The 14,607-nt window shown below is 51.5% G+C and overlaps 1 protein-coding gene across 3 annotated transcripts; it reads left to right on the top strand.

The window, feature by feature from the left end:
* Positions 1 to 7,759: 7,759 nt before the first annotated feature.
* On the top strand, positions 7,760 to 11,417 carry LOC120392911. Of its 3 annotated transcripts, none has more exons than XM_039517553.1 (6): positions 7,760 to 8,225; positions 8,698 to 8,795; positions 9,155 to 9,277; positions 9,767 to 9,846; positions 10,300 to 10,405; positions 10,876 to 11,417. In XM_039517553.1, the coding sequence occupies exons 1-6, from the start codon at positions 7,958 to 7,960 to the stop codon at positions 11,068 to 11,070; spliced, it is 870 nt and encodes a 289-aa protein (XP_039373487.1). In that variant the 5' UTR covers positions 7,760 to 7,957; the 3' UTR covers positions 11,071 to 11,417. The 3 variants fall into 3 exon arrangements, with proteins under 3 accessions (XP_039373487.1, XP_039373489.1, XP_039373488.1); XM_039517555.1 differs by lacking the exon at positions 10,876 to 11,417 and adding an exon at positions 10,625 to 10,818; XM_039517554.1 differs by lacking the exon at positions 10,876 to 11,417 and adding an exon at positions 10,622 to 10,818.
* Positions 11,418 to 14,607: the final 3,190 nt, after the last annotated feature.

Below are 14,607 nucleotides of genomic sequence, written 5' to 3'. Positions count from 1 at the left end.
ATTTCCAGCCCACAGTGTCTGACAAAGCAGCCCCAGCTCTTTGTTACAGCACACACCCACTCTGTCTCGTCCGCAAGTCTCCATTGTTGTGAAACCAGGGCATCTGTCTGCATTTGAAAGCAGCGTTGTCAAGGCTGGGAGCTGGGAGGGTTAACTCAGTGGGCCAGATACATGCTGGGTGTAATTCTGGTGGCTTCGGTGGAGTGAGTTGCTTTCTTCTTGGGTTGGTGCAGAGAAGTCAGTGATTGGACCCAGCAGTGTTCAAGAGTTTGCAGTGGATTTAAAGTGCCCACTCCCCACTGCCTTGAATGAGCGTCATGTGCCTAAAACCCAGCCCAACACTCTGAAACTGTGCGGCTAGACGTTTGCAAAGGTCACTCTGCAGTTCTCCAAGTTCTTTCCATTCGCCCCTCTCGCCCCCATGGGCAGGAGCGACAGAAGCTTCCTAAAAGAGGGCTGGAGGCCACCTCAGTATTTTAAAATGGAAACATCTAGTTTAAGAATGATCCATGTGAATCCTCGTGTGAGTAACATGTCATTGCATTAGGCTTTGGTCACGAGCGGAAGCACCGAACCTCTGCAGATCCGTCCTGCAGTCACTTCATTGCAATAGCAGTGAGCTGGACCCAGAGTTACCACGTCACAGGAAATTCTGTGCTTTGGGGCATTTTTACCATTCTGAAATGGAACAAAAACAAAATATTTTATCTCCAGCGGAATCAAATTCCAAAAAAAGGTTGGGGGTCAATCAAAACGTTTCATTTCTATAAAACTGAAACCTTTAATTCCCATTTCGATCTCAAAACTTTCAAATGTTTTTAGATAAAAAAGTTGTGGTTTTTTTGAAAAAGTCATCTTAAACTGAAAAATGAAAATGTTTTAGTCGCAATATGTCAAAATTGGATATTTCAATGTTATTAAAATGCTTCTTGGGATGTGGAAAAAATTCATCAAAATCAACATGTTTTTCAAAACATTCTGATTTGTCAAAATTTGCATTTTGGGGGTTAAAAAAAGCAAATTTTGATGAAAATTTTCCAACTAGCTGTAGTTGTGACCAACTAATGGTATTTGTATCATCAGCCTACTGTTCTTATTCTCTTGGTCATGATAGCTGAAATGAACCAATGCGACTTCTCCGCAGCTGCTGCCTCATTTTTAGTATAATTCATGGAGAAGCTACTTAAATGCTCAGATTCCCTTCATGACCCTTTAGAAGTCATTTCCATTCTCACTAGTATAGTCCAAGCTGAGATCCTGAGTTCTCTTTAAGTTGGCATATGGCTAGGCTGTTCCAAGAAACCAGTATAATTATCTCTCTGTTAGAAACCAACTTGTAGCCACAACCATGTCATCACAGCACCCTGCAAGTCAATTAAATGACCAGTTGTGTATATATCTCACCACTGAGCTGACATCAAGCATAACCCAGTGACCCAGATCCTCAGCTGGTGTAAGGCAACTCAGTTGAAGTCAATACAATGATGCAGATTTATACCAGCTGAGGACACTCAGATGCCCAACTCCCAATGGGGTCTAAACCCATTGGGTCTAAACCCAAATAAATCCATTTTACCCTGGATAAAGCTTATACAAGGTAAACTCATAAATTGTTTGCCCTCTATAACACTGATAGAGAAATATGCACAGCTGTTTGCCCCTCCCCCTGGTATTAATACATACTCTGGGTTAATTAATAAGTAAAAAGTGATTTTATTAAATACAGAAAGTAGGATTTAAGTGGTTCCAAGTAGTAACAGACAGAACAAAGTGAATTACCAAGGAAAATACAATAGAACACGCAAGTCTATGTCTAAGAAACTGAATACAGCTATAACCTCACCAGTTCCAGTAAGCTTCCTTTTACAGACTAGTCTCCTTCTGGTCTGGGTCCAGCAATCACTCACCCCCCCTGTAGTTACTGTCCTTTGTTCCAGTTTCTTTCGGGTATCCTTGGGTTTGGAGAGGCTCTCTCTTTAGCCAGCTGAAGACAAAATGGAGGGTCTCCCAGGGGTTTAAGTAGACTGTCTCTTGTGGGTGGAGGCCTCCTCCTCTCTCCTATACAAAGTCCAGCTCCAAGATGGAGCTTTGGAGTCACATGGGCAAGTCACATGTCCCTGCATGACTCAAGTTTTACAGGCAGCAGCCATGGCTTACCTGCTACCTTGAACGTCCTCGTGTAGACTTCTTATGTGGATTGGAGCCTCCCAAGATCCATTGTCTCTTAAGTGCTTCTTGATTGGGCACTTAACTTGCACATTCCTTTCTCAAGAAGCTGCTCAAATGCTTTACAGAGGCTACTTAGAAATCAAGCAAGTATACAGCCAATATTGCTAACTTCAAGTACAAAAATGCTACATGCATACAAATAGGAGGAGTGTATTGAGTAGATCATAACCTTTACGTAGATATATTACATGGCATGTGTAGCATAAAACATATTCCAGTTATATCATGTATACATTCATAAGCATATTCCCATGAAGCCTTATGGGGTTCACCGTCACCCGCAGTTCCCCCTTTAGTTCAGTACCAGTCTATCAGAATCTCATGACAAACCTCGGCAATGTAAAATAAGACTCTAGCTTTCAGGCCATTTTGATTTATCTGCTTTCATCCGCCTCTGTCCCTATATATCTGTACATATGTTAAGTCTTACAATAAAGCCGATTTTGTGTCTGCGTTCCTCCCTCTTGATCTCGGCAGAATTGTTTGCCTCTCCGCTGACTTTCCTCACTTAACCAGGCAGTGCAACTGCATCATATTTGCAAAATACAATTGTTAAAGTACAGGAAATGAAGCTGTGGCATTGAAACAGAGGATTGGGGGGCGGGGGGTGGGGGGGAGAGAAATACATTCATTAACCTGGCATGGATCACAGGCCTGTGTTTTCACACTCATTCAGGAGCTACAGAGGAGACTTATTAAACAATGCCCCATACCATACATGCCCTATTGGCTGCTTTTTGTTATCTGGGGCCTGTGCCGTTGTGTTTTAAGCACAGGAGCTACCAGAACATCCGCGGATTAACAAATGGGATTGATACACAAAAGGAAGTAGGAACAGGAGAAATTCTTTAGAACAACCCTGCCCCCACCCCAACAAAAAAGGTTTGATTTATTGGCACATTAAATTCTTTGCTTATTTGAATGGCCACACCTCTGCAAAGACCAAACAAATCACATTCCGATGCTGTGATCTAATTCGGGCTCATGCAGTTTGCAAGCAGGCAGGTTTCATGGTGGATCCCATCAGCTGAGCTGGTGAGCTGTTCAAAATGGCAAGCTGTAAAGTTGAAAACCATGAAAGGATTCCTGGATGCACAAACCAGAAGGGCTGTGGTCATTTTTTCTTTAACGACTGGCTTACAAATTGCGGGACACAACGGCTGATTTATGCAGCTTAACTACAGTTACACAGTAATTTCCATGAGAAACATCCTCGCCTCTCAACGCTGCAGTGCGCTTTCAATTCTGGAACAGGACAAGCGCTTCCATAAAGTAACATTTCCTCGTCAAGGCTCCGTTGGCGGGAATATCCCACCCGCTGTGACTAGTTTAGCAGTATCTGTGTCTATTGCCACTGTAGCCAAGACCTTTAGAATCCAGCTTTTCCAGCTGAGCAAAGCATATCCTGAGGTTTTGCCCTGATTCCGGTCTTCAGTGTAGCTGGTCTAATACAGTCCCGTTGTAGACAAGGTAAATGGTGTGTTGAACTGGTGTAGCTTATCTCTGCATGAAACCAGGCTAAGCTACACTGATGACAATTAGCAGCATTACCTTGTTTACACTGGGGTTTTGCAATGGGGCCTGGAAACAAGCCAGATCTCTCAGTGTAGAGCAGTAGTTCTTAACCCAGGGCCCAATCAGCACACAGCTGCGGCCCATGTGACATCCTCAGAGCCATTCAGGTAGTATATATGTTGTGTGGATGCGGCCCACATAACACAGAGAGCTGCATGTGCAGCTCACAATGGTAAATACGTTGAAAACCACTGGTGAAGAGGGAGCCATAGAGAGGCTGGTGGGATATAATTGGTTAAATAACCATGTTACAGTATGTTAGGATTGGTTAGTTAAATGTCAGTACAATGACTGGTTAAGGTCTAGCTAAGCAGAACTCAAGTTTTTCTATGTAGTCTGCAGTCAGTCAGGAAGTAAGGGGGGGATGGGAACAGGGGCTGGGGGTGGGGGAATTGGGATCATGTTTTGCTAAGGGGGGAATGAGAACAGGGAATAGGAACAGGGACACAGGCAAGGCTCTGTGGTGTCAGAGCTGGGAAGGGAGACACTAAGGAAGGAAACTGGAATCATGCTTGCTGGAAGTTGACCCCAATAAACATCAAATTGTTTGCACCTTCAGACTTCGGGTATTGTTGCTCTCTGTTCATGCGAGAAGGACCAGGGAAGTGAGAGGGTGAAGGAATAAGCCCCCTAACATCTCTCAAGGATTAATTCTTGAAAATAAATATCAGTGAACTGCAACGCAATATAAAATCACTGCCACTAACGTGGGTGGGTGATAAAATACTAGCAGAGTGGTAATTAATGCTGAGGACAGGGCAGTGACGCAGAGCAATCGGATCCCGTGATAAGCTGGACCCATTCAAAGAAAACAAGTTTGAAAAGAACCAAATGAAAGGTCCTACACCTAGCAGCAAAGCATGCAGGCCACACCTGCAGAATGGGGAAGTGTATCCAGGAAAGCACTAACTGTGAAGAGGATTGAGAGGCCATGCTGGGCAAGCCATTCAACAGGAGCACCCAGTGTGATGCTGTGGTGCCCAGGGCTAACGCCATCATTGGCTGGATGAAAAGAGCAGTGAGGAGCACAGGGAGGTGACGCACCATCGGTAAGACTGACCCTGGAATACTGCATCCAGTTTTGGCGTCCGCCTTTGAAAAAGATTTTGAAATATTGGAGATGGGGCAGCAAAAAGCAATGAAACGTTTTGAGGGCTGGAGAAAAATGCCTGCTAGTGAACTAGTGAAAGAGCTCAGCATGTTTAGATTATCAAAAAGATCAGGAGGTGATGTCATTGAAGTGTTGAAGTGACTTCATGGAGAGAAAATAGCTGATATTAAAGGTCTCATTAATCTAGCAGAGAAAAGCATAACAAGTCCCAGTGGCTGGAAACTCAAAAGAGACCAATTCATATTAGAAATAGGGCACAAATAGTCAACAGTGAGGATGAATCACCAAAGGAATAAACTAGAAAGGGAGGTGGTGGGAATTCCCCATTTCTTGAGGTCTTCTAATGAAGCCTAGATGCCTTTCTGGAACGTGTTTAGTCAAAAACTAGCTACTATGCTATACAGAAAGCAAGTGATATGCAGGGTGTCAGATTCCATGGTCTAATTGTCTCTTCTGTCCATAAAGTCTACTAATTTATGAACAACTGAGCATAGCATGGGGAAGAGCGTCTCGTGTTCTACTGTATAGTCGGTGTCATCCCCACAATGAAGAGTCATTGAGTGGGGTGATCCAGGGGAAGCAGCACAAACATCCAATGTGGCTGGACAGGGGCAGGACATCAGCACTGCAGGGGAGCGGTGGGTGTGGCAGTGACATCACAAGGGCCTTTGGCAGGACCTCAGCCTATTGGACGAAGGTGGTGGGAGGTGATGATCTCACAGAGAGATCTTGACATCATCCAGGCAGGACAGGGGTGCACGACAGGAGCAACCTTGGAGATCCCTGTGGCTTTGCTTCAGCGCGTCTCCATCTCGAGGTCTCTCCTTGAGTACCGAGATAATTCACTTTTACCTACGTGAGCGTAACGAGGACCCTCTTCAGAGTTTTCTCTACTTCAATTATTGATTTTGCCAGAAAACAGACGTCCCTATATAGAAGGTAAGAGCCTCTGAAAGATTTGGAACCTGTTCAGTCTGATCCATCAGGTGCCGGCTGATTTGTAGGAAAGGAAAACACTAGATTGTGGGGGCAGCATTTTATTTCTGACCTAGGACTTTGTCCCTTAGAATCACTGGGGACATTGGGGTTTCTCCTTTTTGTTTTCCCTTTTCCTGTCTCTCCCTCCTTTCTCTTCTTCTCTTGCATCTTTGTCCTTTCCCCCTGCTCTCCTTTCACCACCAGGACCTGTGTGCGCATGTGGAGTGGGGGGCAGGGGTGGGGGGTTGTGCTCCAACTCTCCTTGCGGGAGGCCCTCCCAAAGATGTGGCTGGAATAGTGCTCTAAGAGTGACTCCCTCCGGTGGTGACCTGCGACAGCTGGTGAGACCTCTCCGCTTTCTGAGTCTCAGAGTCTGAATGCTGATTGGGCCGAGCATGGGGCTATTGTGAGGGAGGAGACTCAGGTCCTTGTTACTCTCTTTTAAGATCAAGGAAATAAGCCAGAACCAAACGTGTTTGTTTGCTCTTGCTGCTTTTCTCCATTCGTTGTCTTTGAGCAATTCATGAGTCTCTCTCTAATGGGCTAGTTCTTCTAAACTACTTACTGAATCATTAGCTTTTAATAAAGCCACATGCAAACCCAGCCTGCCAGTAACAGAGGAGTCAGGCAGCACCCTACAGAATGGGGGACAGTCCGCTGGAAAGCTGTGACTCTGAAAAGGATTTGGGGGCCATAGTGGATGAGCTGCTCACCATAATCTGTCAATGTGAAACTGTGGTAAAAAAGGTTAAAGCCATTCTTGGCTGGATAGAGTAGTGAGAATGGAAAGGGAAGTGATCCAGCATTGGTGAGCCTGAAACTGGAATGTTGAATCCAGTTCTTGTGTCCACATTTTGAATATTATGTTAAAAAAATTAGAGAGGGTGCAGAAAAGATTCCTAATTGAGTGATTATTTCCTGGGCTCTCTCCCTGCCTCTGTGGGGGTTGTTGTCTGTTAGTTAGAACAGGAGTCAGGACTGTTGGCTTCTCTTTCTGGCTCTGTCCCCACTTTGCTGTGGGAGTCCTTGGGTAGGTCCAAGGGGAATAGGGTGGATTCTCTAACTCCTGGCAGCAGTGAGCCTGGGTGAGGAGGGATGCTTAAGCTGTCTGCGAAGGAGAAAGGGATGTTTCCAGGTGTTGAACGTCAAGAATTCTAAACTTTGCTAAAATGGCAAGTGTAGAGAAACAAGAAAGAGTTGGGGCCAAACTTTAACCATTGTCTTCTTTAAAGCCCATTCGGGGATGTGAGGCCCAGAGAGCCCAGTCCCACAGATCAATAGGCAGCAATGGAGCCAGGAGTGACACTCCCTCTCAAAGGCAGGGGGAGCGGACACTAGGGCCTGGTTGCGATTGCCAGCTGTGGGAGGGAGTGTGCAGCAGTGGTTAGGGAAGGGGTCCATCCATGGCTCTGACACTCGGTGTGACCCTGAGCCAGTAGCTGAGGCCTGTTTGCCATCAGTAGGGTCGGGGTCCCATGGCTACAGGCCATGGGGGTTGGGAGGCTGCAGGAAGGGGTGTAAAGTGCTGGCATGTCAGGATCCTGGAGGGAGCTGCTTGTCCAGAGTAACCGATGGTCTTTGGGACTGACCCCATTGCTCTAAAAGGATGAGACTTCCTGGATCTTGCAGCAGCAGCAGGGATGACGAGGGGGAACGTTGAGGGGGAGCAGATCATGCAATGAACTCCTGCCAGTGTGTGTAGCTTGCACTCCCTGCACTCCTATGGGGGGAGAAGGGGCTGCTCTGGTTGGAGCAGGGCTGAGGAGGGACCGAAAAGGCCCAGGAGTGACCCCAGACTCACACCTGTTCCCCGCTCGATTCCAGGATGGCCAAGCTCCTGCGGAGGTTCAGGAGGAAGGCTCTGCAGGTGCCCCAGAGCCTTCGGGAAGGAGCGGCCATCTTCCCAAGGGGCAGAGCCACCTCTCCGTCCCCGCTGGCGGGGAAGCAGCTCCCATCCAGGCCAGAAGGCGGAAGTTCCCAGCCTTCTGGAGAACAAAGCCAGCTCCCGGCGCAGGCGCCGACCTGGGAGAGACCCCGACCAAGCCCAGGTGGAGCTGGTTCAGGATGAGGATTTGCGGACAGGACCCAGCCCAGGAGGGGCGCCGGGCAGGGAGGCTCTGGGGCCTGTTATGTGGGCAGCAGCGGCCCCAGGAGCCCAGCCCTCATTCCCAGCAGGGGGCATCGCCCTGCCCGGGCTCTGAGGATCTTTCAGCCCCCTCAGACCAGGAGCTAGAAGATCCCAGCACCAGCACCATCAGATCAGCACGGGACAGCAGCAGTGCCTGGGGCTCCAGCAGCAGCGACGCCTCTGGACGCTGCTGCTTTGTTCCAGGTGAGGAGCCAGGCTGGGCTGAGGGAGGGGTGAGGACGGGGATGTGAACACCCTGGGCCCAGACACTCTCCCAGGGATATGGCGGGGGGGTGGGGGGTGTCCCCAGCCCAGGTGTCTGGCCTGAGCCACGTGAACCCCACTGACACCAGCAGCAGTCACACAGCTGCCCCTGCAGCAAGGGGAGCTGGGGGTGGGGGCATCAAGAGCTGCTGCCACTTTGTCCCTTGATGCTCCGGGGCTGGGGGAGCCGGCACCTCCTGTGGAGTCCTGGACAGTGGAGGGGGGGGCTCTGCTATGGGCTTCTGAAGCTGTTGGGGGCTGAAGGCAGCCCTGAGAGGGAGGTGTGGGGCCCGATCTGCCCTGGGTGCCTGAGGTGGGAAGGGGGGTCCTTAATCCTGCGCTCCCACCACACCCCTGTCCTTCCCCCAAGGGGCAGCAGACATCCCCCTGTTCCCTTCTCTCCCGGGTGCAGGGACCCCCACGGAGTCAGCGGCGGAGGAATGGCTGGAGATGACCACAGAGGAAGCTGCTCTCAAGGTCATCGGAGAGCAGCTCCAGGGCAGAGACAAGGTACAAATGTTCCCCACCTGGGCTGGAACCAAGATTGTCCTGTCCCTTCCCAGCATCCCCACCCCCTGCCGAGGGTCTTGTCCTTGATGATCCACCACCCCTAATGGGGCCCTTGTACATCCTTGATGTGGGACCCCCAAGATGGGGGTGTTTGTCCCACAACAGCCGAGGTCTCCTCCCCCGACAGGCACTGTCCCAGTTCCCAGTCCTGCTTGTGTAGGAGTCGTGGGGGATTTGGACACTAGGCGGCTCCCCACAATCCCCCACTGAGGCCTGAGCCCTGGAGCTGGTGTGGGTGGGGAGGAAGGTCCCTAGCTAACAGGTTCTCTCTCGCTATCCCCCACTCCCGGTGGGTACAGGATGAGGGGCAGCAGCTCAGGTTCCTGCGGGCCATCTACCCCGCGTGTCTTGCTGCACAGGACAGAGGGCAGGACACGCTGGAGCCGCGCTGCTGCAAGGCGGCTGTGGTGGAGAGGATTGTGGTGAGTGAGAATCCGTCATCCGGCAGCTGGAGGGGGGAGAGAGACAGAGACGTGGGATTGGCCGGGGTATGGCCGGGCTAATGGGTGGGGGCTGGGGGGTGTGGGCGGGGGCAGCAGAGGGCAGGGATTGCTGGGGCTGAAGGCGGGGAGAAGAGAAGGGAGAATTGTGAGATTGGGCAGTGGGGGAATTGTGGGGCTGGAGGGCAGCTGTGACTGGGGGATAAGGAATCACATGGTCCCAGCTCGGTCGTGGGGATGGTGCTGAATGGGGGCAGGTTTGACAGGGAGGAGGGAAGAAGGGGATTGGGACTGAGCTGGGCAGGAATCCTGGAAGGGGCCCAGTTTGCTGGGCAGGAAGAAATGGGAGGAGCGGGAGGTAGTGGGGGATCCTGCTGGCCATGTGGGGCACTGGCTGTGTCATCTCCTCACTGGGAGGTGTCAGCAGGGCCCGAATCCCTCATGCTCCTTTGTCTCCTTCGCGTCTCACAGGAGCTCATTGAGGAGCTTCCTAAAGACTCTCCACCCAGCGAGATCCTCTCCAGCTGCCTGGCTGCTGTGGGCAACCTCAGGTACCGAGACAGCCCCCTCTTCCCCCCCCCACCTGCCCCCCGCTGGCTCCCCTAACCCCAGTGCTGCTCAGGCCCAAGGCTGGGAGACTGTCCCTCCCACTCCCAGGTCACTTACCTCCCAGGAGTGGCTCCTCTGGCAGAGCTGGTGGGGCGGGAAGGGTCACTCTGTCCTGGCTGGGCTCTTCTTTTCACCCCACTAACATTGCAGGGGCCTTGGGGAGGGGCTCACTCCCGGGCTCAGATACAGGAGGGGCAGCAGGCTCCAGGGACCAGGCGCTATTCCTGCCCTGCCACTGTCTGTCTGTGACGCCTCGGCCTTGTCATTCCCTAGCTCAGTGCCTCAGTTTCCATTCTCGCCAGCCTGTGCCTGTAGCCCTGTGGTTTCGTGTCCGTGTTGGCGACAGTCCCACCCCCGCACTGCGCAGTCTAATACCAACTCCTCTCTCTTGCCAGCACCATGAAACCAGCCCTTGAGCCTGAGCTAGAGTCCCGCCTCTTGCAAGCTGCCCTTGGCTCGGTCTTCACCCTGGGCACGGAGACGGACGCCACCGACATCCAGGTACATCCTCCGCCTCTTCCAGAGTGGTCCTTGTCCGGGCTCCCTTGATTCGCTGGAGCTCCAGATATAGGGGTGGGGTAGGCAGAGATGGAACAAGCTGTAGGGTTGGATACTTCCCTCCAGAGGATTACCCCCTTCTTTCTTTCTTTCTTTCTTTCTTTCTTTCTTTCTTTCTTTCTTTCTTTCTTTCTCTTCCATATGCCGTGTTTTGCCCAGCAGCCCAGCTTCCATCCATAGCAACTTGGCTGTATCCTACTCTTCCGCCTACAAGGCCGTCTGCAGAGACCTGCTAAGCTCATGGATCAAAGATCCAGGTGTCATCAATCCTTGCTAATTGCCTGCAGTGGGACATGAATGAGAGAGGCCAGGAGATGTGTTTGGGAGTCTCACCAGTGCTTCCCAGAGACCCCTCTTCCCATCCTGTGGCAGGGGTCGGCCCAGTTTCCCTAACTCTGACCCATGCTTTGCAGGCTCTACACAAAGTCATGCCAGAGCTCCTGGATGCTGTGCTGGGGAACCTGCTGGCAGAGTCCCCAGACGCAGGCAGGCTCCACTTCATCTTGGAGGTGAGTCCCATAAGGAGGGGTGGGAACCAATTTTACCGTAACTCTTTGGGGGCTGGTAAGGAGAGACTGGCAGATCCAGTTTCTATTCTGTCCTCCTAGCTGGGTCCCCATTGGGGCGTCCTTGGCTGGGGAGGTCAGTGCAATGCAGTGTCAGGTCCTGCTTTCTTGAGGGACAGAGGAAGGAGCTGGGACATCAAGCCAGAGCTCTGCCTGCTTCTGTTGAACACTAATCACAGGGCCCCTGGTTGTCTTGGGGAGTGAGAGTCTGAAACCCCCCCTTCCCCCGCCCCCCCCAAGACACCCACCCCACGAGTTTCCAGAGATGGTTCTCAGAGAAGAGGCACACGCTCCTTCCTAGAGAAACAGGAGGAACCCAGGGAATCAGCCCTTCTCTCTGATATGCTCTGAAATTCCTGGGGGGATTGTGCTCTCAGTGACTCCTTACATCCCACCAAGGATTTTAGTGGCAGGGAAGGGCGAGGATTCAGTCTCCTTTCTGGTGAACTCTTCAGGAATCAGGAGCTCTGGGAGGATGGGACCAATCTAGAGAGACCCTGACAAGTTGTGACCTGCAGGATACAAGCTGTGTCCCGGGGGAGAGAATCCCCTTCTAAAGCACTGCGATCAATGACTCAGCTATTCTCTCTGCGCATAATGTCTCGGGCCCCTGGGGCTGGGGCGGGGGGTGGGTCTCATTTGCAAAGCACCACCTGCCCATTCATCCTGACCTGCCTCCTTTCCCCACAGCATGTCAACCGCTGGATCGTGTCCAGGGTGCCCCAGGAGAGAGCCAGGGCCATTAAGAGCAGCACAGCCCTGCTGAGATTTGCAGTCACCCTCCCCGAGTTTGACGTAAGTGACCTCTGACCCCAGCTTCCTGACTCCAGGCGCAGGCGGGCTGGCTCCACCGGGCTGTAGGATCTGCTGCTGCAGGGGCTGTGGGTTCGCAGTGTTCCTCTTGGGGAGGCAGAGTCAGAGCAGGGAATGAGATAGGCTTGAATCAAGTTCTTCTTGTCCTGGTCAAGTGTCGTCCCTGGGCCTTGAAGGGGATTGTCATAACTATAAAGGGAAGGGAACAGCCCTCCTGTGTACAATACTATCCAATCCCTCCTGGCCAGAGACACCAAAATCCTTTTACCTGTAAAGGGTGAAGAAGCTCAGGTAATCTGGCTGACACCTGACCCAAAGGACCAATAAGGGGACAGGATACTTTCAAATCTTGGTGGGAGGGGGAGGCTTTTGTTTGTGCGCTCTTTGTGTTGGGGGTTGTTCGCTCTTGGGACTAAGAGGGACCAGCCATCAATCCAGGCTCTCCAAATCTTTCTGAACCAGTCTCTCATATTTCAAACTTGTAAGTACCAGCCAGGCAAGGCGTGTTAGGTTTCTCTTTGTTTTCTCAACTTGTAAATGTTCCTTTTTGCTAAGAGGATTTACCTCTGTTTGCTGCAACTTTGAACCTAAGGCTAGAGGGGGTTCCTCTGGGCTCCTTGAATCTGATGACCCTGTAAAGTTATTTTCCATCCTGATTTTACAGAGATGATTTTTACCTTTCTTTCTTTAATGAAAAGCCTTCTTTTTAAGAACCTGATTGATTTTTCCTTGTTTTAAGATCCAAGGGTTTGGATCAGTGTTCACCAGGAAATTGGTGGAGGAGTCTCTCAAGGCTACCCAGGGAAGGGTTCTAGTATTTGGGAGGGAGATATTCTAGGGGGGAGGTCGACAGAGTTTCCCAAATAACTCTTAAATGCTTTGGGTGGTGGCAGAAAAACCAGATCTAAGCTGGTAATTAAGCTTAGAGGTTCTCATGCAGGTCCCCACATCTGTACCCTAGAGTTCAGAGTGGGAAGGAACCTTGACAGGGACCATGTTCCAGCCCCTGCTTGGCATCCCAAAGCAGCTCCTGGCTCCCTTGGCAGCAGAGCAAATGAAGGGTCTGTCTCAGGCTCCTCTCCCCCAGCATCTCCTGCAGAAGAAGCCTTCTGGCCCAGGGGGGACAGGGAGCTGACAGGAAAATGCTGATGGAGTCTCCTCTCCTCTCCCTTCCATTAGATCTCAGCAGAGTTCCCTAGGCTGGGTCAGCACGTGGCCCAGCTGGCTCTGTTTGTGAGTTACCCAGACCAGGACAACAGCCGGCAGGCCAGGGAGAGGACTTACCGGCTGTACCAACTGCTGCTCGAACAGAGGGGTAAGGAACCCACTGGGACACGGAACCCATCAGGGGACTGAGAGGGACCACGGGTGGATAATGGGACCCCAGACAATTTCCCTCAGCCTGACCCCAGCTGGAGAACAAGTCTCTCTCCACCTCTGTTCTTCTCCACTCCACTGGGCAGCCATCAATGGGATTGGAAGGACACAGAAACTGCAACCAGAATGATCAAAGTGTCTCTCTCTCTCTCTCTCTTCCAGGGCTGAGCATACACGAGGTGGAGGATCTGTGGTGCCACAACTGGTACCAGGACAGCAGGCTCCTGGGCTATCAAAACACAGCCAGGGTGGGGGAGGTAAGGACACTGTGGCAGGGTAGGACACAGCTCAGGGAGTGGGGCTGGCTGGGGTCCCTGCAGTGGATGCCTCCTGGAGACAGGACAAGAGCCCACTCCTTATTTCCAGCTCAGAGTTCCTCACCCAGCACCCAGTGGGACAGGCTGGTGCTAAAGGTCCCACATTGGAACCTCGCTAGTTGCTGTGATTTGAGTGTCTTCCATGGAGCCGTTGCTACGTGGCATAAGGCGAATCCCCGGGTGGGTGAGTTAATAGAGGATTATGGCTCTGGGTGTCTCTCTGCTCCTTGTCCCCTTGGCTGATCCCCAAGTGTCTGAGAGAAGAGCACTGGGTCCGTCAGTCACTAGTGCTTGAGCAGACCCTTGTTTACTTCCCTGCACCCTGTAGAAGCAGAGAAAGGAGGTGGGGTTTGCCCAAGTCCATTGCCAGTCAGGAAGCAGAATGCCCCAAGCCGAGAACTGGGGAGGGGACACAGTGAGCTCCAGAGCCAATATGCACCACATGCGCCTCCTCATGTCTCCAGTCCCGGCCAGGGAATGGCAGAGTATCTGGACCTCAGCCACTGTGCCAAAGAAGCACATTGTCACTGACCCAAGTTGCGACTACTTGCTGCACAAGTAGAAAATCAAAGACCTCCCGGCCCCCTGTCTCACACCTGTGCTGAGAACATCCAAACCTTGGAACACACCATAACCCAGTGCCCCCAGATTGGAGTCAAAGGTGAAATGGGTGATTTCCACAACATCACAGAGGAGGCCTTGGAATGGCTCCTGGATCTCCAAGTGCATCTACAGAATGCTGCCCTATAGACGCCACGTGAGAGAGACTCTGTGAGCTTGTCCTGCCTCTCACAAGCTGAATTGCTGCAGCAGAAGAAAAGTTTCCTAGGAGTGTCTGTGATGGGGACTGGGACATGAGTCTCCTTATCCTGGTCAGGTTGCAGATTGGATTCCCTTTGGCAGAAACCAAGGAGCTGCCGAGGCCATACCCAGCTACTAGAGAAATCACTAATTTGGGGGCAATAGACCTTTGGTCTGTCAGCTCCAACCCCTTTCCCTCCCCCCACGCACACTCCTCTAGCCACTGAAGTGCAGGAGATCTCTCTGCTGGAAGCAATACAGGGTCCCCTAT

This window comes from Mauremys reevesii, unplaced genomic scaffold, assembly GCF_016161935.1.
Source record: "Mauremys reevesii isolate NIE-2019 unplaced genomic scaffold, ASM1616193v1 Contig123, whole genome shotgun sequence".
NCBI classification, from domain to species: Eukaryota; Metazoa; Chordata; order Testudines; family Geoemydidae; genus Mauremys; species Mauremys reevesii.
The sequence above is the reverse complement of the archived record's forward strand: the minus strand, read 5'-3'. Positions and strand labels throughout refer to the sequence as shown.